This window comes from Mesoplodon densirostris, chromosome 10, assembly GCF_025265405.1.
Source record: "Mesoplodon densirostris isolate mMesDen1 chromosome 10, mMesDen1 primary haplotype, whole genome shotgun sequence".
Taxonomy (NCBI): domain Eukaryota; kingdom Metazoa; phylum Chordata; class Mammalia; order Artiodactyla; family Ziphiidae; genus Mesoplodon; species Mesoplodon densirostris.
In genome coordinates this window covers 38,747,507-38,770,274 of record NC_082670.1, presented here as the reverse complement: position 1 = coordinate 38,770,274, position 22,768 = coordinate 38,747,507, and the positions used below count along the sequence as shown (strand labels likewise).

Genomic DNA, 22,768 nt, shown 5'->3' with positions numbered 1-22,768 from the left:
CAAAGTTTACTCCTAGGTGAGGGGCTGAGTGGCAGCAGGCATGCCCGTCGGCTGAGAGATGACTGAGGCCGCACACAGACAGCAGGCCTGACCACCCACCTCCCTGAGTGTCCTCTGGGGCCTCTGCATTTCAGCCTGTCAAATGGGCTGAAAGTGGCTTTCTGGCTGTCATATTATACCTCAAGGCATGCATGGGCTCTAAGGAGACAGAGTTCCTGGAATCATTTGAAGAGAGGAGGGAATAAGACTCTGAGGCTTGAGAAATGGAAGGTTTGTGATTTAGGTACATGATCTAAGCCATCTAGCAGGACACTCTGAAGTGCTGGCTTTGCTGTCAGACAGACCTAAATGCGAATCCCAGCTCTGTCACTTCTCTGAGCCTCAGTTACCTTAACTGTCAAAGGGGGCTCACAGTAGCATCCACCTCCTAGAGTCACTGTGAAGAGTAAATGAGCTTGTGTATATCAAGCCCTGAGCCCAACGCTTGGTCCCTAGGAGGCAATTGATATGAGCTATTATTGTGAATAATATCACGTGCTCCTGGGGGAGGAAAGCCAGATCACAAACGTATCGATCTCTGGATATCAAAGCCACTTTGAGGAGATTAAAGTGGTCACCACTCAAAAATCATTATGTCACCAAGTGTCAAATTCCATCTTGCAGCTTCCGTTAGGAACGTGTGACTCCTGGGGTGGGGGGGGTGGTAGGATACCCCTCCCCCACCTCCCCCGTGTTCTCTGTGACCAATGGGGGAGGATCAAGGATTAACAGGTCTGCCAAGCTTTTGGGGTGGGTGTGGGGGGCAACTTCAAAAGAGCCTTCAGCTCACTTCTCTAGCTGGGCTCAGGCATAACTGCTGAAGTGCTCGGGAAAACAGGGTGGCAAGGAGCCTCAGAGGCCTAGAGAACCTTCGGACCCAACTTGGAGTGTCCATGGCCTTGGAGGCTGTTTCGGGCTGGCTGATGGGAGAGAGAGAAGGGGACTGGAGGCTTCAACCTTCCCGAGTCCAACTTCTCTCCTCCAGGGCTCACTCTGCACCCCACCCTTACCTCCCGGAAGAGTTTAGGTCCCAAGGTCTGACCCATGGTGGGTGCAGGAGCCCAGGTGGGAGGTAGGCAGATGAGAGCAGGGGTGACAGGCAGCAGGATGCCACGGCTGAAGAAGGAAGTATAAATATAAAGCAGCCAGTGTAGGACTGGACAGAGGCCATATGAAACACACGGTACATTCCGGCCCCAGCGTAACAAACTGTACCAGCCTTTTTCAGAGCTGGGAGCACTGAGGGGAGGGAAGAGAGCAGAGGTTCCTTCGAGGTTGGCCCTGCCTCCTCCTCCCCCACTTCTCCCACAGCAGGGAAAGTCCCGATGTTCCTTTTGCAACCACAGGAAACCTACTATCCCTGCTCACACTCTGTACCCAGTGTTCCTCTCAGCAGCTCCAGACAGGGAGGGAGCAAGGGGGCGGGGGGGGGGGAGGGGAGGTGTCAGGGGGAGGGGAGAGGCACAGCAGCCCAGGTCACATCAGGGAAGGTGGCAAGCATCACTTGGACACTGACTCACAGAATCACAGCCTGTAAGTGCTGCAACGGACGTACAGATGACAGGGAGGTGTAGGGAAGGAAGTGCCTTGCCCAAGGTCACACAGCCAGTTGTTCACCAGGGTGGGACCAGAGTTCATCCAGAGCTGGGCAGTGCTGGGCAGCTCTCTTGGGTGTAGTATGTAGGAGTGGCAGGCCAGGGAACAGGCAGTGCCCAGGGAGTGAGGGTGGGGTGCAGCCAGATCCAAGGCTGCCTCTACACTCTGATTGGCTCTGGGCAGATATGACTTGGGTACTGTCCCCTCCACTCTTCCCAAACCTACCCCCCTCCCTTAAATATTAGAGATAATGTATGTGAAGCGCCTGACATGGAGGCTGGTTTGTGGTGATGTCAACCAGACTGAGTCACCTCCACGCCTTTTCTCTCCTCCTCCACAAGGCCTAGAACCTCCTGGGATCTTTCTCCCATATCACCACCTCCTTCCTACTGAGTCGCTATAGCTCTTAACACATTTGGTACTCACCACCTGCTGGCTTGGGTTATTATTTAACCTCACATGCCATGTGTTTGTCTCTTCAACTGGTCTGCAAACTGCCCAAGGGCAGGAAATCATTTCAATACACCCAGCATTTATTGAACATCAACTCCAGTGCCAAGCTTGGCCTGTGGGGGATGAGCTGAAGCCATGGGGGGAGGCCTCAAAGAAGCAGACTTTGTTTCTACCTCAAGGACTTTCTAATCTGGTTAAAAGAACAGGATTAGTAAACAGATCACTAGAATATGAGACAGGCCACATGCTGTGTCCTGAGAAAGGTACAGACTGAGTGTGCTGGGCTTTCAGAGGAGAGAGGAATCAGATTTGGCTGGCGCTGTTCCAAGCAGGCTTTATGAGAGGGAGCTTGAGAGATGGGTAGACATGGAGGACGGGCCCTCCTGGCATGGGAAGTGGCACAGGAAACTGTGGAGTTTGGAAGGAGGGAGAAGAAATGACTTTACGAACTGTTTAGGAACTGTCATAAACTTCTTAATGACATCCTTAGCAGGACCTAACAGAGCCTTCCCTATGGTAGGGGCTCAGTATGTAAGTCCTTTGTCCCCTCCTTGGTTCAGAGATGGTGGAACCTTCAGGACCAGCGCTCAGGGACATCTTTCTGCAGAAGGATGGGTAAGAAGACGTGGCCCTGAATAAATCCGGGTTTGGGCTGGACAAAGGGAGGGGTCAGGCTCAGGTTTGGGGTCGTCTTCCTCCACCCTGCCGCCCCCTCCCACTCGCTAGTGTCCAGGCTCTTCCTACGCCAGGGGGTTCCCAAGCTATCCAAAAGAGCTGGGCTTCGTTTGCCAGCCCCTGGGAATCCCTGGAGTCCCCAGGCTTGTGTGAAGAAAGGATCAGTCAGGGAAGGGGTCGGAGGAACAGGGTGGCTCCTCGGGGAGATGGCTTGAATTGGCCCCCTCTAGCGGGCTTCCGTTGTCATGTGACCGCATCCCAGGTCTCCCAAGTCTGGGGCTGACGCACTCCCTGCTATCCTCCTCCAGACTCCTGGACTGAGCGCTGGTGGGGCTGGGGCGGCAGTCTGGGCGGCTCCTTCTCTTGCATGGAGCTACCAACCAACACCTGCCCCCACCCCTTCCCGATTGTGCTGCCCCGGGCCCCCCACACGCCTGGGGATCCAGGTCGGGGCTCAGGTGGGAGATGGAGTGGTCTGGTTGCGCCAAGGCCGGTGACCGGTCAGAGCCGCGCGTCCCAGGGGTTGCGCACCAGCCCCCGGCCGTCCCGGGTGCCCGCGCCTGGCCCGGCCCCAGCGCGCGGTCGCAGGACTGCGGCGGCGGCGGGGAAGCTGCGCGCCGAGCGCAAGCCGCGAGCACAAACAGGGCGAGGAGGCTGGTGTGAGCGCCTGGGCCCGGTGCCAGCGCGCCGGGGCTGGAACACAATGTCCCGAGCGGGCGGGCGAGAGAGCGGGGAGCGAGAACAGCCTGACTCAGCAGCTGGGTAAGTGGGTGTGCTCGCTCACCAGATCAACCGCTCTTGCAGCCTGCGGTCAGCGACGACCCGACTCTCAGAGGCTCCCTCGAGCGGGAGGGGCGAGCGCACCGCCCGCTTCCCTGCTCCCGCCCTGCCTGTCGCTCGGGACCTCCACGTGGCTGGTTTGCGCATCCCTCTGCCTTCTCACCCCTCCATTAAAGCGTTTCGCGGCCCCCAGCCCGAGCAGAGCAGGCTCTGCCCACTTGGGAGGGGCACTCTCCTCACCCCACCCGGCAGGTGTGGCCCACCAGACAGCTGCTGGGTACGCGTTGTCGCATTCCCCCACCACTCTGGGAGGCTTCTCTAGGTCTTGGCATGGGGGATGTAACCCTTAGTTGCAGATGGAGGTAGAAATTTGGTCTAGGGTGGTGGGGAGCAGAGGAAGAGGATGCTGGGAGAAATGGGATTATAGGGCAAGAAGATCTTCCCCATCTCCGTGCTCAGTTGACCCAGAGTTCAGAGTCTCTTCCTGTCCCCTCCCCTCAAAACCGCTAGGCCCCTGAAGATTTCCTCAGAGGGAAGGAGAAGCAGGTGGGGAGGTGCTTTGAAGCCTGAGACCCTGCTTTTCTGCCTTACCCACCCTCCCACCCAAAGCCACAACAAAGACCCACGAAGCCTGCCACCCAGCCACAAAGCTTCTCCTTCCTCCTCTGCGCCTGCTGTCTCCTGCCGTCTGGTGGGGCCATTGTGAGGATGACAGCCCCAGGGCGGGGAGCTCAGATGTCAGCCCAGAGCAGGACTCTTCCTGCGAGGGTGGGGACCTGTCCCATGCCCCAGTCTCCTGGGGTGTCTGCAAGGTGCCCCTGGGGACACTGTGTGCCTGGAGTGTGCCAGGGCAGGCAGGGAGGGGCTCCCTCCTCTGCCAAGTTCCAGGAAAGGCCTGGCAGGCAGCACAGTCCTGGGCTCCAGGGCCTTCCAAGGTGGAACTGGGGGAGGGATCCCAGGCTGCTAAAGTGCCTCACCTGGGCCTCAGCCCCCGCTTCCCAGGCATCACTGGCACCTTCTTTAGCCAAAATTGAGGAGACGGTTGCCAACCATCTTCCCACACATACAGGCATACTTCCCACACATGTGCTCACCCAGCCAACACTCACCAAATCCCTCAGGCAGGAGGCACTTTCACTGTTGTTTACTCCAACCTTCTACCTGATGTATGAAATCTGTCCACAATATCCCAGGCCAGTGTTCTGAAGCTGTTTGCATACCCATAGTGACGGGGACACTCTTTTACAAGGCGGCCACTACCCTTCAGCTCTTCCCTATCTCCAAGTCCAGTCATCTACAGGACACCTGCCCTCACATGGCCTAGGAGTGACTGATCTCACCCTCAGGTCCCTCACACCAGCTCCACCCCCTTTCCCACGGTGACCCTCCCACCCCCCAAACTCACCATGAAGGAGGATTAATTCCTAACTATTTTCCCTCCTTCACCATCCTATATCTGATCTATTACCAAATTCTTCCCTTTCTTGCTTTTATTACAACATGTATTATTTGTTACTTTCTTCACTTACCCTTCCTTTCGAACCCCGTAGATTCCACCTTTGGCCCAAATTCCCACAGCCACTGCCACACTGTCCTTTCTGACCCAGGTTTTTCCTTCCTCCTACACACCCTGCTGGAATTATCTTTCTCAAACACTGTTTATTGTGTGTTATCAACTTCAGACTCCTCAACCAAGCACACTGGGTACACCAGCTGCTAACCTGTGTGTTCCATATGAAGGGGCTCACACTCATTCATGGTGTACCCAGACCCCAGAGTCCGGCACAGGGCCTGATACATAGCAGGAGGGGAGCCAATGTTCCTCGTGTCCAATCCATTTGGTTGTGCTCCTTGCTCTCCACCCAGTTCTCTTTCCTGGCTTGGTGTCCCCATTCTCATGAAGCCTATTGGCTTCCTGATGCTCACGCAGGCCCTTTTGTTTTGAACAGCCCCAGTTTTTGTTTTTGGCCACACCGCGCAGCATGCGGGATCTTAGTCCCCCCCACCCCCCAGCCGGGATCGGGATTGAACTCACGCCCCCTGCAGTGGAAGCACTGAGTCTTAACCACTGGACCGCCAGGGAAGTCCCAGCCCTGGTTTTTAAATTTCCCATAATCTTCAGAGAGGGGTGGGGAAGAGAGAAGCTGACGTCCAAATTAACATCGGGGTTTGTGCCAAATACTAACTGCAAAGACCTTTAGTGTCAAGTGGAATGAGGGTGGCTGCCTGCTGGGAACCAGCAAGAAACAGAACACCACCCAGGAGGGTGGAGGGCAGAGAAGAGTGGGTGCAACCAGTGGCTTTGGGGTTTACAGAGGGATCTTGTCACTGGAGATTCCAGCCTGCCTAGCTCTGGGTCGCTACCCTGATGCCCTTAGGTTGTTCTTTTTTGGCACCACATCTCACACACACACACGCCCAGTGATCCTGGCCCCATCACACCTCATAACCCAGCTCAAAGTCTCTGATAATCTCCACCCCACTTGGATCGTGTTGTCATCAACTTCCCTCTGAGCCTCATGAGCTGCCTTCATTCTTTCCTATATTTTATTGCTTCATTATGTCCTGTAGTATTTTCAACCCCAAAGATGATAAGCTCCTTCATGGCAGGGACAGTGTTATTTATTTACTTACTTAATATCATCTGTTTTGAGAAGGAAGAATAAGATAGGGCACTTGGATTTTGGAAGCCACATAGACCTGGGACTAGGATCCTGGTTCCAGCACTTAGCTGTTTGGCCTTGGGCAAGTCTCAACTTTTCGGAGCCAGTTTCTCCATCTGTATAAGGTGCTAGAGATACTTACCTTGCGGAATGAGAGGCAAAGATTACAGAGACTACAAAGTGCCCGTTGCAAAGTGAGCAGACAATAGCTTGTCTTCCTTACCTGCGCCGTGGGAGCTTTCCTTGAATTGGGGTACAGGGTTCCTTAACTACCGCCCCCACCACTAAGACATTTCTAAGCGAGTAAAAGGACACTATTAACACTTACACCAGTTCCACGGACGTAACCCAGAATGCATGGCCACCCTACACTAACTCAGAATAACCGGTGAGTGCAGGGTTCGGATCCAGCGCCGCCAGAAGCCAGTGCCTAAGCATGGCGCCAAACATAGTTTAAGCTCAATGAACGTCTGTCGAATGAACGAGTGAACGGAACCTGTCCTGCCCTTAGTTTCTTGGAGCATCATCGAGTGAAGAAGCAAAGACTGACAAGGCCGCCCACGCCGCCTCCCAACCCGCACCCCTGTCACAAAGTCTCTAGCAGCTTCCTTTCGCTAAGGTCTAGCCTTCTCCAGCCCGCGTTCCCGCCCCTGGTTGCCTTGGAAACAGTGACGTATGTGTGAGGGGCGTGACATCTCGCCATCCTCTCGCGGAGACCCGGGCCCCTTCTTATCCCAATCCGGGGAAAGGATGAGGTTGGGGTCTTCGACCCTGCTGATCCACCCCGGGCCTGGAGCTAACCCTGCCCACCTGGTCCCCGCCTCGGGCGCGGGACTCGCCGGATTGCGGGCACCCCATCCCCAGCCCAGCCGGCACCGGTGAGCTGGCGGGGTCCGGAGAACGCCGGCTTCAGTTCCTGGGATCACTCTTCACCCCTTCACCCCCGACAGGCCAGTGGATCCGGAGAACCGAGGCCCAGCGCTCAGCCTAGGCCCGCTCCTTCCCGGGCAGCCCTCGGGCGTGCTCCGTGTCCTGGGGGTGGGCGGGAAGGGTGGGACCCCAGGGCGCGCCGAGCCCCGCGGAGCGCGGGAGAGAAGGAGTTAAACAAGGTGCCGGCCCTGGGCGCGGCGGGAGTGGGGGATGGGAGCGAAGGGAAAGTGAGAGCGGGGGCGGGGGGGGACCGGAGCGAAAGAACATCCTGTGCCCGCCGCCGGATGCGCCGAGGGTGGGGGGGGAGGTGCGGGGGGCGGTGGGCGGGGAGTAGTCCGGGGAGGGAGGGCAAGATGGGGGGAGGCTCGGGGCGGGGAAAGGCGCGGCCTCCGCCCCACACTCGGAAATCCTTCTGTGAGGGCGCCACCCCCTCCGCTCCCCTGGTTTGCCGCGTTTCTTCCAGTCCCCACTTCGCCGGAGTCACGAGCTACCGAGAGGCCCCCCAGTCTGGTCCTGGGCCGGGGTAAGCACTAGTTGGAGAGGGCACGGTCCCGGAGGGCGTGGGATCCCTGTCAGGGCACGGGCTGTCCCCCAGACTTTCATCTCTCGGCTTTCTGGCTTTCTGCTGGGGCAGCTCGCACGTGCTGCGCTTCCGCTGTTCACCGAGAGTCACAACGTACATTCTCTCATTCAGTTCTGACAGCGCACTTCCGTGTAGTAGGCAGGTTTTCCGGAGGAGGAAACTGAGACTCAGATCATGTAACTTGCCCAAACCAAAGCTCGTCGGACTCCAATGGGCTTTTCATTAGAGAGTAGGCTAATTTCCCCTTAGCTTCTCCTGTGCATGCAAGCGCCGGGCCCCTCCGGGGTCCCCCTCCTTAACGGCCTACTTGCACAGTAGGTCCCCAATAGCGTGTTAGGCTCCTCTAATTAACTAGGCTGAAACACCCATTACCAGAGTCCTGATTCTGAGGGTTTTACAGGTGGGAGGATGGTTTTTAGGAACAGTAGCTCAGGGGAACGGGCTGGATTCCTGTAGTGCTCCTGGTTTAGGAATTTGTTGGGGGAGGGGGGTTCAAAGAGGTCTCCATAGTTGTTCAAGGCAAGTAAATGGGTTACAGGAGTTGAGATTGATTAGCTTGAAGACGACCAGAGTGCGAGGGGTAGAGGGTGAATGGAAGGGGCTGAATAATGTGCCTTTCAGGCCTCACAGAGGCCCACCATCTGTGTGCTCACTGCCTTGCCATGCCCAACATTTTTGTCCAGGTGAAACCTGCTTATAATAGTAATTATTATTGTCACGTTTGGTGAGCTCTGTGTGCTGGGCACTGTTCGAAGTACTTAATCCTCTCAAACCCAAGAGTAGGTATTATTATTCCCATTTTACAGGTGGGGAAAATGAGGCACAAAAAGATTACAAAGCTAGGTTAGTAGCTGAGCTGTTTTTGAACCCTGGCAGTCTGGGTTGAGCCCACACTCTCAGTAAATAAACTGCACCTAACATGATGGGAACATCAGCCTTAAAGGTAGAAAAGCTGGTGCAGATGGCAGAGGTGTGTACTAGGGCAGCCTGTGTCCTTTTGCCTTGGTGAGGGCGGGTAAGAAACTTGGGGTTGGCTGTGTGTATATGGAATCTGACTTCTTTCGAGCCAATATTCCAAATTTTTGAATATGACAGAAAAAACAAGAAAAACAAAATCCAAGTTCTCACACAGAGCTGCAGCCTTCATTTATGCCCCCTAAGAACACTCACTATCATCTGTTGTCACCATCATTTCACAAAAGCAAGTACATTTTAATTCTCCTCAAACGAAAACAGACATCATCTGAATCAAAAGCAGATACTCCTGGGAGCTTCCCTGGTGGTGCAGTGGTTAAGAATCCGCCTGCCATTGCAGGGGACACGGGTTCGAGCCCTGGGCCGGGAAGATCCCATATGCCGCAGAGCAACTAAACCCGTGGACCACGACTACTGAGCCTGCGCTCTAGAGCCCACGAGCCACAACTACTGAAGCCTGCATGCCTAGAGCCCGTGCTCCGCAATAAGAAGCAATAAGAAGCCACCGCAATGAGAAGCCCGCACACCACAACAAAGAGTAGCCCCCACTCAACGCAACTAGAGAAGCCCGCGACCCCACACAGCCATACATAAATAAATAAATAAATTTAAAACAAAAAACAAAAGCAGTTACTCCCAAGAAAGGACAGTCCTTGACTTACCACCAATGAATACACATTCCTCTTTTTTTAAAATCGTGCTGTGGACTAGCAAAAATGTCACACTGGGATGCCTCTGCTTCTAATGCATCCAAAACATATGAGGGCAGAACCCAAAGGAATGGGTTTAGGTATATATAGCAGGAGGGAGTTAGGTTAGAGCCAAGAAAGAACTCTCCTTCTCTGGAGATCTTTAAAGAGCAGGTGAGTACTGCATTTGCTTAGAATGTGAGGGTTGCAAGATCAGCTCCATGGACTGGGGAGGCCAGTAGCTCTGGGTTCCACCTCAGAGAAGGACCAATCCTCAGATCTACCAGGGGAGCTGGAACCTAAAAGAGTCCCTTCAGGCAGCCATTTCCTGCCTGGAGTTCATGGAGCTTGATAGGTGGTCCCATGGTAGTGGGGGGGCCTCTAGGGGCCCTTCACTACAGGGAGTCTGTGTAGTCACCTACTGTTGGGCTGCACCCTGCAGGCCTGTAAGCCTTATAGTTGTCCAGCCTTAGACTGAAGAAAGAGCCCGGGACAGCAACAGAGACATTGATGCCACCGAATTCATGCCGGCGAGGCAGTATAAAAACAGCCCACAGGGTTAATATAATGGTGCCTTTCTCCAGTGGGAGCCTGGATTAATTACCTTAGTAGTCTTAGGTGGAGCCGGGTATAAACCAGGTGAAATCTGTAAATCCCTTTCCAATCCTATTCCTCATGGGACAGCAAACCCAAACCGCCAGAGACTTACCTGCCAGTCCCAGGACCATTTGATAGTGTGTTCCTCTGGGGGTAGACCCTGTAGTGAAGGTAGCAAAGGCAAAAGTGAGTTACTGTCCTGAGAGATATTTGGCAGCAGTCTTTCGGTGGTCAACGGTTGAACTTGGGTTGTACTGACTAGTTGCCTCTGGGTTAACATGGCCCTGGGATGATTGCTCCTGGGGTGTTCAGCTACAGTTCATAGAGCGAACAGTTCATAGAGTGAAACTCTGGTCCCCCTGTTGAGAGAGCAGGTTTTCGTCTGAATTGTTAAGTAATCCTTTCATCCTTTCCATTAGCCCGGCAGCAGTGGGGTCGTAAGGCAGGTGGAAATGCCAGTGTGTGTCATTTTTTTCAGCCCATTCCTGAACTTCATGATTGGTAAAGTGGATTCCTTTGTCACTACTGATGTCCGTGGGGTCCTGTATATCACACACAGCTGTCCTAGACCCCAAATAGTGGTTTTTTGCATCGCTAGCTGACTCGGGTAGGCCTTTTGTAATGTCTTCCACCTGTTGTAAGCTGCATATAGCTGTTGTTCATCGTGCTGTATATCATTGCTCTGCCCGCTTCCATAGCAGGGGTCAGAAGCCCAAGGGTACTCTTATTTTGTTGTAGCACAGGCCCCAGCCAAACTTTTCCAGGTAACTGGCCATATCCAATTCACAAGACTGTCCCTGAATTAATATCCTCTAAAGCCTGTGTCTGATTGTTTAGGGGTGAGAGGCTGGGGGTACGCTTGTCTTTTGTAGATAATCCAGGTCCTTGCTTTTCACCAGCCATCCCCGTGCAGTCAGATGAGCCACCAGCGTAGGGCTGCTACTTTTGAACTGGAAAGAGGCTCTGAAGTTAACAGAGTGGAAGAGAATCAATATAATGGAAGAGAAAGACACCTCTCATGGTAGTCAGCTGCCACAGGGCCCCACAGGCTAGCGGATGGCCACCTCAGGATGACCCCTGCAACCTTCCATTCCCTGTCCTTACTTCGCGACATCTCGGTAGCTTCTTCGGCCTCCTGGCTGGCTCCCCAGTCGTTGGGCTGCACCGTGCAGTCCTGAAAGCCTTGTAGTTGCCCAGCCTCAAGATTGAAGAAAGAGTCTGGAGACAGCAACAAAGACATCAGTGGTTTATTGGACAGGGGTGTCTTAAGCAAAAGGTTAAGACCCACCGATTATGGCAACACCCCACCGATTATGGCAGGCAGACCATAGCAGCAATCTTTGCTACTTGGGGAGAGAAGGAGACTACTATTTATAGGGAGAATTGACGTCAGGTTGGCTTATCAGTTACCAGGGAAACCAGCTGGGGCACATCCGTCACAGCCCCTCAGATTAACGACTATCACGAGGGCAGATGTTTCCCTTTAATAAATTAGCAGGTAGAGCAGGGATTAGATCAGTCACTAGCTGGGGCAGGGGGCAAACATTCACGTGAGTAGGGCGCAGGTGGAACGGACTGGTCGAGCAGAGGATGTACAAAGAGCAAGAGAACAGCCATCTTGAATGGCCTGACCATACATCCACCTTGGGGCTGTGTAGAGTGCCAGGAATGACCCTTGAGGAGGGCCGGGGATGGGAGGGAAGAGAATGGCCCCCTGGGAGTGTTGCCTGCAGCCTAGGGTGACACGGACGAAGGCTCTGAGTGGACAGACCTGGCTGGCTGCAGCATCCTTGGGGATGCCGTTTCCCTATTTCCCCACCTCCTGCAAACCCAGGTGCAGCCCAGGGCCCAGAGCCTTCCAACAGGAGCTCAAGACCAGGCAGCTGAAGCCCTGTTCTGGTACATCTCTGCTCAGTGCTGGCTCTGGGTCTGAGCCTGGCTTGGGTTCCTCCCTGTTCTGTAGCGGAAGGTGAGGCCAGAGGTTGTGGGGACACGGGGGGTGGGGGGAGGAGAAGAAGGGAAGGGTCTGGTCTCACCTGCCCTATCCTAGTGGTGGAGGTGGTGGAGACTGAGGCCTCCAAAGTTGGGTTCTCATCCTCCAGGGTGGTGGCGTTTTCTGACTCCAGAGGAGGCTTCAAAGCCCATCCCACCCTGTGTGTATGTTGTGGGGCATGGGGTATGATACTCCCAGATTTAGGCCCCCATGGATTAATGGCACAGACCTACCCCAGGTTTAACCCTGGAGATTTAGAATGCTAAACCTGGATCCCCTCAGGTTACAAATACAGAAACTGAGGCCGAGGCAAGGGCAGTCCCCTTCTCCTCCAGAGTCACACTGGTTAAATGGGCCTGGAGCCCCCGTATCCAGATTCTCTGACGTTGTTCTCAAGTCCTCAAACAATGACAGAAGTCATAACTTGAGCATCTACTAAGTGCAGGACTCTGTGCTGGATATTGGAGACGCAGAGACAACTGCCCTCAGGGGCTTTTGGTCAACAGGTAAATATACACAGAGAGGAACATGCAGATGCTGGAAAATGATGGATTTGCCTCGAGACTCTGCAAAACTTTGTAAGGTACTTGCCTCCTCTTCATCCTGTGATGGAAGTGGGGGGGCCCTGCCTGCAGAAATGCCCCAAGGCTCAGAAGTGGATCTATGGTGAAGAGATCAAAGATGGGGGGACCAGGGAAGTGAGGGAACAGGGCTGCCAGTGGGCACACCCCAACGCGCCCCCCCAAGACTTCCAAAGGCCCCCGTCCATAAATTGGGCCTCTGCTGCCATCTAATGGAGAAAAGGTAGTCTCTGGAGCCGCCTGCTGGGGCCCCACCAACCTGGCTCCCCTAAAAAAGAGGGCTATGAAGGACCTTCCTGCCCACAGACCTTTTAATCCTCTGGAGTCTTAAGCTTTGTTTCCTGCAGCCTCTGAAGCTCCCTGGCTGCCCCGTTTCCCGACCACCAACCTCCATTCCACTGTTTCCCCAGTTTCCTTTGTTGCCCAGGTTCTGATTCTGGTGCCCTGGTTCCTGGCCCTGCTAGAGTTCTGGTTCCAGAAGGCCTTTGCTAGGTGCCTTGGGCATGTGCTGCATCCCCCAGCGCCTGGGGCAAATGGACATCTGCAAAGGTGTAGTGAGCCTGGCCACAGCCTCTGGGGCCATCTGCCTGCTCTATAAGGCCATCAGGGCCGGCATAAAATGTCAACCACCCCTCTGCTCTGCCTTACCCATCTGCCTCGCCCCTGAGTGTCCCCGCCCTGGGGAGAGGGCTCGGCCCCAGGAGGTACCTACTCCCCAGGTCTCCCGTGTGGGAGGGCCCCAAGGGGACTCCTCCACGTTCCTTTCTCCTTCCCCTTTCTCACCTCCATCTCCCTCAGAGCCACCCTAGAGATGCTAGCGCAGGCTCCCCAGGTAGTGGGTGGCACTCAAGTGCCTCCTCAGGAGTCATCTGGCAGGTTTCTAAATTCTACATGCACTCTGGCATCCAGGAGCCACTGCTTGGAAACTTGGCATCAGCAGTTCTCCCCAAGGGAAAATTGGGGGACCTACATTCTCAGCCTCCACTAGTCCCTATGACAACTTTGTGCAAAGTAGAGAAAGGAACCCCTTCTGCAAGACCTTGTATTGCCATCTGCTGGAATATCATTGCCATATACCAATTATGATGAAATACTACATATTACTGCCATATACCAGAAAGTTGTTATAGTAAACATACAAAATTTTTTTGTTTACGATATGAACAATTCAGCCTTAGATGTGGTGCCCTTGTGCAATACACACCCTGTTCAACTGTACATGGTGGTCCTGCATATAGCAAGAAGTCTTTTCTTCAGAAAAGGCAAGGCAGCCTTGTCCCCAGGTCCCTCTCCCACCGCTTCCCAAACCCCGTCTTTCCTCACTTCTGAGTCCACAGCCTGAACTGGGCTGGGGTGGCTGTCTAGGCCTGGCAATCGAGCGAGAGCAGCACGGGCAGGACTCAGGTGAGCTCCGGAGGCTCCTCAACTCTTTGGAGTGCAAACAGGATGAGTACGCCAAGAGCATGATCCTGTACAGTATCACATGCTGTGTGTACTTGCTGGAGTCCGAGGTGAGGGAAGGGAAGCAGGAGGTCCTTCCCAGCCAGCCTGGCCCCTGGGGGCTACATCTGTCCCCCTTCCCCCTTGAGTAGCCAGACTGTGTCCTGGGACCTCTCTCTGGCTGATGGCAGGAGGGGTTGTGTTGAGGGGTTTTGGTGACATGGCGGGGGAGGGGGACCAGGACACCCGCTTCTGCCTCTTTTGTCTCTCCTGGCACACTCTAGGCCTCTGCATGTACTAATGATGACATCACGTTGGTGGGCTCCATGCTGGATGACAAGGACAAAAGTGTCAAAATCCAAGCTCTGAACACACTTAAAGCTTTCTCTGGCATCAGAAAATTCAGGCTGAAAATCCAGGTGAGCCCCGCGACAAGTATGGGGCAGAACACAGAGATGTCCATAAGCCATGGGCCATTTAGTGGGCATAGGATGAATGGTCACGTTCCAGAAGTTTGTTTGGGTCTGAGTTTGTAACCCAGAAATATGTTTTTCCTTGGAAGGAGGTGGGAAAATGGTGATCAGATTCCCAGTAGGGTCATAAAAGTCTGCATCTCGAGATAAAACTGCTAGGTCCCTAGGAGTATCTCTGAACTCCAAACAGCAGAAATTCCCCAAGTTCTTTCTGACAACAGCCAACTCTCTTGACGGCAACTGGGTGTCCTACAATTCAATTCTGACACTATCTACCTGGAGTTAGTACAGACCACACAGCTTAGGGCTGAGTCCTGTAAGACTGCCCCCCACTTCTGATTGACCAGCTGTAGACTTGGAGGTTCCCATGCCCCCTCTCCTCAGGTTTGATTATTCACTAGAATGAGTCACAGAACTCAGGAAAATGCTTTACTTACACTTACCAGTTTATTATAAAAGATATAACTGGGGAGCAGCCAAATGGAAGAGGTGCATAGGGCAGAGTATGGGGGAAGGGCTTCCATGCCTTATCCAGGTGTGTCACCCTCCTAGCACCTCGATGTGTTCACCAACCCGGAAGTTCTCCAAACCGTGTCATGTAGGGGTATTTATGGAGGTTTCATTATGTAGGCATAATTGATTAATCATTGGCCATTGGTGATTGAACTCAATCTCTGGTTCCACTCTTCTCCGCAGAGGTCAGGTATGGGGCTGAAAGTTGCCTTGAGTTGCCTCATTTGCATAAACTCGGGGATCATGGAAAGGGCCTCATTAAGAATAACAAAAACCACTCCTATCAGGAAAGTGCAAGGATTTTAGGAACACTGCGTGGAATCAGGGACAAAGACCAGATATATTATACCACTCCACCACGCTGTGTTGGTCTGAGGCTGGTGGCTGGGCCACTGATGTCTTCACTACCACCACGCAGAGAAAATATAAGCCACCAAATGTCAGTTCCCCCAGCTTCCTGCTACTAGGCCTCCAGGCTTACCTGTTACTCATCCTTTCCTGCTTTCCTGCTGGTGCCATGAAAAAATGGCTTTCTTCCTGTCTGTGTTCAATGTTAGTCTCAGTCCTGGATCCCGTCCGCTTCCCTGAGGGCCTCTCTCCTTGATTAAACTCTGTCTGACATGGCCTCCCCCGGCTCCTTCCCATTAGCGTTCAAGAAGCTCTATTCCTTCCCATCTTAAAAGGCAAAACCAAAAAAACATCTTCCTTGACCTCCAAGTCTCTCTCTAGCAAATGATCTCTCTCCCAAAATATTTTACTTAAAAATAAGTAAAATACTCAAAACTTGCAAACATTTTATGCATGTATGGTAGAAAGACTAAGAATAAAACAAAACACACGTAACCAGAACCCAGGCTAAGAAATAGAACATGACCAGTTGGTTAGATGCCCCAGATGCCCCTCAATCCTCGCCTCCTCCGCCACCAGAGGCAATCATTCCTCTGCATTTTGTTCATCAAGTTCTTGATTTTCTTTGTCGTGTTACCATATACACATGTGTCATCATTTTCTAGCAGGGCACGGCAGACAAAAATAGGTAAAATATAGTTAGAATGTTTTTAAGCTTCATGGATCTGCAAGTATGCAGTTTGTATTCTGCGGTTTGCCTTTTCCCTCCAACATGGAAAGATTCGTCCTTATTCATGTGGACTGGTCTGTTTCCTTCTTTTGCACTGCTCTGTAGTGTTCTGGTTCATGAATACCCTGCAATCTTATTCATCCAGCTGCCCATGGGTAGGCATTTGAGTTGTTTGCACATTGTGCCATGAGCATTCTTTACACATCTCCCTCGTGGACGTGGGAGACTTTCTCTAGGACATGTATGCAGGAGTGGGATGGTTGGGTGAAAGGTATGCCCAGCTTTTCAAGAAGGGCCGTATCAGTTTACACCCTCCACCAGCCCCACGTGAGTGTTTCTGGTGCATCATTTCTTCCCCGACACTTGGTATTTTTGCACTTTAACTTTTTTGCATCAATACTTTTTTGGGGAAAAAAAGGTCTCTAGGTCTCCACTTGCTGGCTGCCTCTACTTTATCCCTTGACCCTCTCAGTTGCCCTAAGGCTGTGATTCTCAAGCATATCAGAATTGCCTGGAAAGCTGGTTAACAAATGAAGATTTCAGGGCATTACATCCAGAGGGTCCGGTTCAACAGGGAAGCTGTGTTTTTCACAAGCCCCCAGAAGATTCTGATGCACGTGGCCTGGGCACCACTGTTCCTTCTTTCCCCAGGGTCTGTATCCTGAGGACCTGACCCCTGTTCTCCTCTCTCTGGGTGAATGCAGCCACTCCCTACTGAGGGGTGGGGGCAGGGAGGAGCAGGGTACTAATGGGAATGCTGTGCTCCCCACTCCAGGCTTCTGGCATCCTTCTTACGTGGCTCACAAAGGTACAGCTTGTAAGAGTACCTGCCTTTGGGGCTTCCCTGGTGGCGCAGTGGTTGAGAATCTGCCTGCTAATGCAGGGGACGCGGGTTCGAGCCCTGGTCTGGGAGGATCCCACATGCCGCGGAGCAACGAGGCCCGTGAGCCACAACTACTGAGCCTGCGCGTCTCTCAACAAGAGAGGCTGCGATAGTGAGAGGCCCGCGCACCGCGATGAAGAGTGGCCCCTGCTTGCCACAACTGGAGATAGCCCCCGCACAGAAACGAAGACCCAACAGCAAATAAATTAATTAATTAATAAACTCCTACCCCCAACATCTTAAAAAAAAAGAAACCCCTAAAACCAATCAATTTCTGGAGGTGAAATATAAACAAATACACGCAAAATATTTTTTTAAAAAAAAAGAGTACCTGCCTTTGGTAATAAGGCCCAAGCATCTTGCAGCTCAGAAGCCAAGATTCCTTTTTTCTTTCAACAAATGTATATTGAGCACGTACTTTGTGTCCAAGCACTATGCTAGGCACTGGAGACACAGCAGTGAACAGAGTGGGAAAGATCCCTGCCCAGTGGAACTTATATTGCCTGCAAGGCAGGCAATACACAAATAAGTGAAATATATGGTGTTTCATGGGGCAAGTGCTATGGAGAAAAATCAAGAAGGGTGGTAAGGAAGGCTGGCATGGGGGTGGTGTTGCAATTTCTAAGGAGAAAATCTTTGGGACCTAGGGCTTGATAAAGAGGTCATAGAAATGACACCAAAAGCACAATCTATAAAAGAAAAAATTGATAAATTGGACTTCATCAAAATTAAAAGAACACTTGCTTTGTGAAAGACCCTGTTAAGAAGATGAAAAGACAAACTGCAGATTGGAAGAAAATATTTGCAAACCACATTATCTGACAAAGGACTCATACCTAGATTATATAAAGAACTCCCAAAAGTCAACGTCAAAAACAATAATAATCCATTTAGAAAATGGGCACAAGACATGGAGATATTTCACTGAAGAGGATATACGAATTGCAAATAAGCGCATAAAAAATGTTTAACATTTAACTAGCCATTAGGGAAATGCAAATTAGTACCACAATGAGATATTACTATACACCTATTAGATGATTTAAACTCCAAATTAGTGACAATGCCAAATGCTGGTGAAGATGTAGAGAAACTGGATCTCTTGAACGTTGCTGGTGGGAATGTAAAATGATACACCATCCACTCTGGAAAATAGTTTGGCAGTTTCTTTAACAAACTCTTTTACCATACAAACCAGCAATTGCACTCTTGGGCATTTATCCTGGAGAAATAAAAACTTACATCTGCCAAAAAACCTGTTCACAGTTGTTCATAGCAGCTTTGTTTGTAATGGTCAAAAACTGGAAACAACCTGAATGTCTCTCAGTAGATAAATGATTAAACAAACTGTGGTAGTCCATACCATGGAACATTACTCAGTAATAAAAAGGAATAAACTATTGATACACACGACCACTTGGATGGATCTTAAGGGCATTATACTGACTGAAAAAATCAATTTCAGAAGGTTACAAAATGTGATTCCATTTATATAACATTCTCAAAAATGACAAAATTAGAGAGATGGAAAACAGATTAGTGGTTGCCGCTGGTTAGGGCTGGTTTTGATGGGCAGAGCTAAGTGTGACTAATAAGGGACCCACAAGGGAGATCTATGGTGATTCTGATGGAATAATCTGTTGATTGCAGTGGTGGTTACATGAAGCTACATATGTGATAAAATGACATGGAACCATACATACACATTGTGCTAATACCATTTTCCTGGTTTTGATACTGTATTGTAATTATCTAAGATGTAGCTATTGAGGGAAACTGGGTGGAGGGCACATGGGACCTCTCTGTACTCTTTTTGAAACTTCCCATGAATTTATAATTATTTGAAAATAAAAAGTTTAAAAACAAAAAGTGTGTTGCATATTGACAGTGCTATGGGGAAAAATAAAGGTGGGGATGAGGGAGGCAGGGATGGGAGTGGTGCTGCCGTCTTAAAGGAGCGGGTGGTTGGGGAAGGCCTCCCTGAGAAGGTGACATTAAAGTAAAGTCTTGAAGGAAGTAAGAGTGAGCTGTGAATAGCTGAGGAGGGAGAGCATTCTAAGCAGAGGGAACACCATGTGCAAAGACCTAAGATAGGTGTGTACCTGGCATGTTCAGGGAATAGCTAAGGCCATTGTGATGGAAACCATGGGAGCAAAGGAGAGAATAGGAGATGAGGCCAAAGAAATAATGGGGGGAGAGGGACAGATCATGTCAGACCTTGTAAGCCACTGTAAGGGCTTTTGCTCTTACCCTGAATGAACTAGGGACTCTTGAGCAGTCCAGCCTGTCTGCTGTTCTGAGAATAGATGCAGGGGACAAGGATGGAAGCAGAGAGAAGGACACTATTGCAGAAACCCGGGGGAGAGGTGATGGTGGCTTGGAACAGGGTGGTAGAGGGGGATGGTGAGAAGTGTCTTGATTGTTGGTAGATTTTGAAGGTAGAGCCAACAGGATTTTCTGAAAGGTTGGAAAAGGGTGTGAGAGAAAGAAGGGAGTCAAGGAAGAACATAGATTTTTGGTCGGAGTAATTGGAAGGCCGGTGTAACCAACAGCTGAGATAGGAAGGGTAGTGGAAGGAGCAGGTTTGGGAGTGGGAATGCGTTGACTCAGAGGTTTAGTAAGATTCTCAGAAAGAAGTGGAACTGGCACTTGCATATATGAGTCTGGAGTTCAGGGAGAGGTCTGGGCTGGAGGTAGAAAGTTGAAAGTCATCAGCATATGGATAATTTTTAACACTGAGTCTGTGAGTCTTTAACACTGTATCACTAAGGGAGTGCTGAAGATACAGGAGGAGGTTGGGCAGAAGAACTGGGGAAGAAACGTGATGGAGAAGCCAAGTGAAGAAAGAGTTTCAAGGGGGTGAGAGGGGTCAACTAGGTCAAATAACGTTGAGAGTTAAAGTGGGGAACTGTGTGTGGGGTTGGCTCAGTTTTTGTGGGCGGGGGCAGTGAAGAGTGAAGTCAGAGGCTGGGCTAATGTTGAGGATTATCATATAAAAGTAGAAAACCCTTCTCCTCTCCCCCCTCCCTAGGAACACTGCATCAAGGTGCTGGAACTGATCTCCACCATCTGGGACTCGGAGCTGCACATTGCAGGCCTCAGGCTCCTCAACAACCTCCCACTGCCTGACTTTGCACATCCACAGCTGCGACGGGTGATGCCTGCCTTGATGGAGATCCTGAAGTCAGACTACATCCTGGCACAGGTGCCTGAGGACCAGAGCCCAGGCCCTGCCCTCCTGACCAGCCCTGGCACAGCACCTAGGGGGAGGAGCAGAGATTTGTGTCTTCCCTGCTCAGGCCCACCTGTCTTCTCATTCTTTACCCTTTCCTTTATTCAGGTGCAAGCCGCGCGATTGCTGAGCAACCTGGTGCAGAAGAACGACCTTCTCTATGATATTCTCAACTGCCAGGTGAGAAAAGAACTGAAAGACGGGCTAATGGATGTGAACTCAGATATTGTGAAAGGAAGAATCGTGGATTCTTCGGACAGGCTTAGCCCTCGCAAAATCATCTTGTTCCTCTTTCTGCCTCTGCACTAGATACACTGCAAAGCACCCCCTCTTCTGTCCTCCCAATACAATCAGATCTTCCTTTGAGGGACTTTCTGCACTCAGAGTCAGGAACACAGGTGACAGAAGTTAATGTAGGTATTTTAACATTAGGGGAACATTACTTATAACAAAAATAATGATTAGGAATAGACAGGGTCACTACATAATAATAGTTCAGAAGGATAAAGCAACTCTAAACTTATATGAACTTAGTAACATAATCTCAAAATATATATATGGCAAAACTTGATAGAAGTATAAGGAAATCGTTTTTTCTTTTTTCAGTTTTATTGAGGTATAATTGACATAAATTTGTAAGATATTTAAAGCATATGTAGTAAATCAACTATACCCCAATAAAAACTAAATATATATATATATAAAAATTATACTAAAGAAAAAGTGTATGTTGTGGTGATTTGGTATACGTTGTGAAAGGATTCCCACCATCTAGTTCATTAACACATCCGTCAACTCACATTTTGTTTGTTTTTGGTGAGAACATTTAACTTCTACTCTCTTAGCAAATTTCAGTTATATAATAGTGTTATCAACAGTACTCACCATGTTTGCATTAGACCCTTGGATCTTATTCATCCTTTAGCTGAAAGTATGTACCCTTTTACCAACCTCTTCCTATTTCCCCCACACCCCACCCCAACACCTGGCAACCACTTTTCTACTGTTTCTGTGAGTTTGACTTTAAAAAAATTCCACATTTAAGTGATACCATGCAGTATTTGTATTTCTCTTTCTGGCTTATCTCACTTAGCATAATGTCCTCTGGGTCCATCTGTATTGTCACAAATGGCAGGATTTCATTCCTACAGCTGAATAATTGGAAAGAAAAATGGACATATCTATCACCACAGTGGAAGATTTGGAAGATTTTAACTATTCTTTCAGCAATTAATACATAAATACCTAAAACTAGTAAGGTTATACTTGCTGCGAATAACACAAATAAGCTGGAGCTATTAGACATATCCAGAACACTCTACAATTAGTAAATGCACATTCCGCTCAAGTACACAAAATATTTACAAAAATTAACCACATGCTAAGCTTTAAAAGTTTGTCTCGGGGGCTTCCCTGGCGGTGCAGTGGTTGAGAGTCTGCCTGCTGATGCAGGGGACACGGGTTCGTGCCCCGGTCCGGGAAGATCCCACATGCCACGGAGCGGCTAGGCCTGGGAGCCATGGCTGCTGAGCCTGCACGTCCGGGGCCTGTGCTCCGCGACGGGAGAGGCCACAACAGTGAGAGGCCCGCATACCGCAAAAAAAAAAAAAAAAAAAAATTTGGCTCAACAAATTTCCCTGAATCAATAGTATCATATCACTCATGTTTTATGACCACAATGAAATTATGTTAAAGAGTGATAATGAAAACTAAAAAATTCCTATACAGTTGGATCTGAAACTTAGGTATATTGGGGAGTTGAGGCAATAGGAGGATGGAGGAACTTTAGAATTTACCTTGGACTTCATTCCTCTCTCCATCCCACTCACAGGTACACTCCAACTTCCTGAACCTGTTCCAGTCCACACAGCCCGGGAGTCTGCTGCTTGAAGTACTGGTGTTTGCAGAGAGGCTGACTGAGGGCCGGAGTTCACCCCACTACCGTGCTGTGAAGTGGCATTACAATGAACAGTCTGTGCACGAAGCTCTCTTTGGGGATGACTCACGACTGGCAGACCGGCTGCTTGCCCTGCTCATCCACCCCGAGGAGGATGTTCAGATCCAGGCCTGCAAAGTCATAGTCAGCCTGCAGTGCCCCCAGGATGTGGGAGTCCGGCCCTCCTGCCCGCCCAGTCATTCCGGCTTTAATAATGCGGAATAAAATTATGGAGAGCCAATAAATGAGTATGGGAGAGAAGCTTGAGGGGCAGTGTCTGTCCAGGGCCTTCCAGGGTGGGTGTAGATTTCAGCCAGCATAACTTCCTGTCAAAGTGTGGGCCTGTCTCCCCAAACGCATTCCCTTTTTAGAGGACAGACTCCCTTCTCTTGCTGCTTTTATTTATTTATTTTTTTGAGTGATAATTTTTATTGGAGCATAGCTGCTTTATAATTTTCTGTTAGTTTCTGCTGTATAGCAAAGTGAATCAGTTATACATATACCTACTCTTATTTAGATTCTATATCCATATAGGTCATTACAGAATACTATGCTATACAGTGCTACACAGTAGGTTCTTTTAATTATCTATTTTATATATAGTAGTGTGTATATATATGTCAATCCCAATCCCAATCCAATTTATCCCTCTCCCTCTC

The 22,768-nt window shown here is 50.6% G+C and overlaps 1 protein-coding gene across 1 annotated transcript; it reads left to right on the top strand.

Annotated features, from left to right (window-relative positions):
* The first annotated feature begins 13,072 nt into the window (after positions 1–13,072).
* On the top strand, positions 13,073–22,338 carry ARMC12 (armadillo repeat containing 12). Its single transcript, XM_060110328.1, has 6 exons — positions 13,073–13,229; positions 13,920–14,065; positions 14,279–14,413; positions 19,973–20,146; positions 20,282–20,353; positions 22,005–22,338. Exons 1-6 carry the CDS (start codon positions 13,088–13,090, stop codon positions 22,332–22,334), a joined length of 999 nt encoding a protein of 332 aa, XP_059966311.1. The 5' UTR covers positions 13,073–13,087; the 3' UTR covers positions 22,335–22,338.
* The last annotated feature ends 430 nt before the right edge of the window (positions 22,339–22,768 follow it).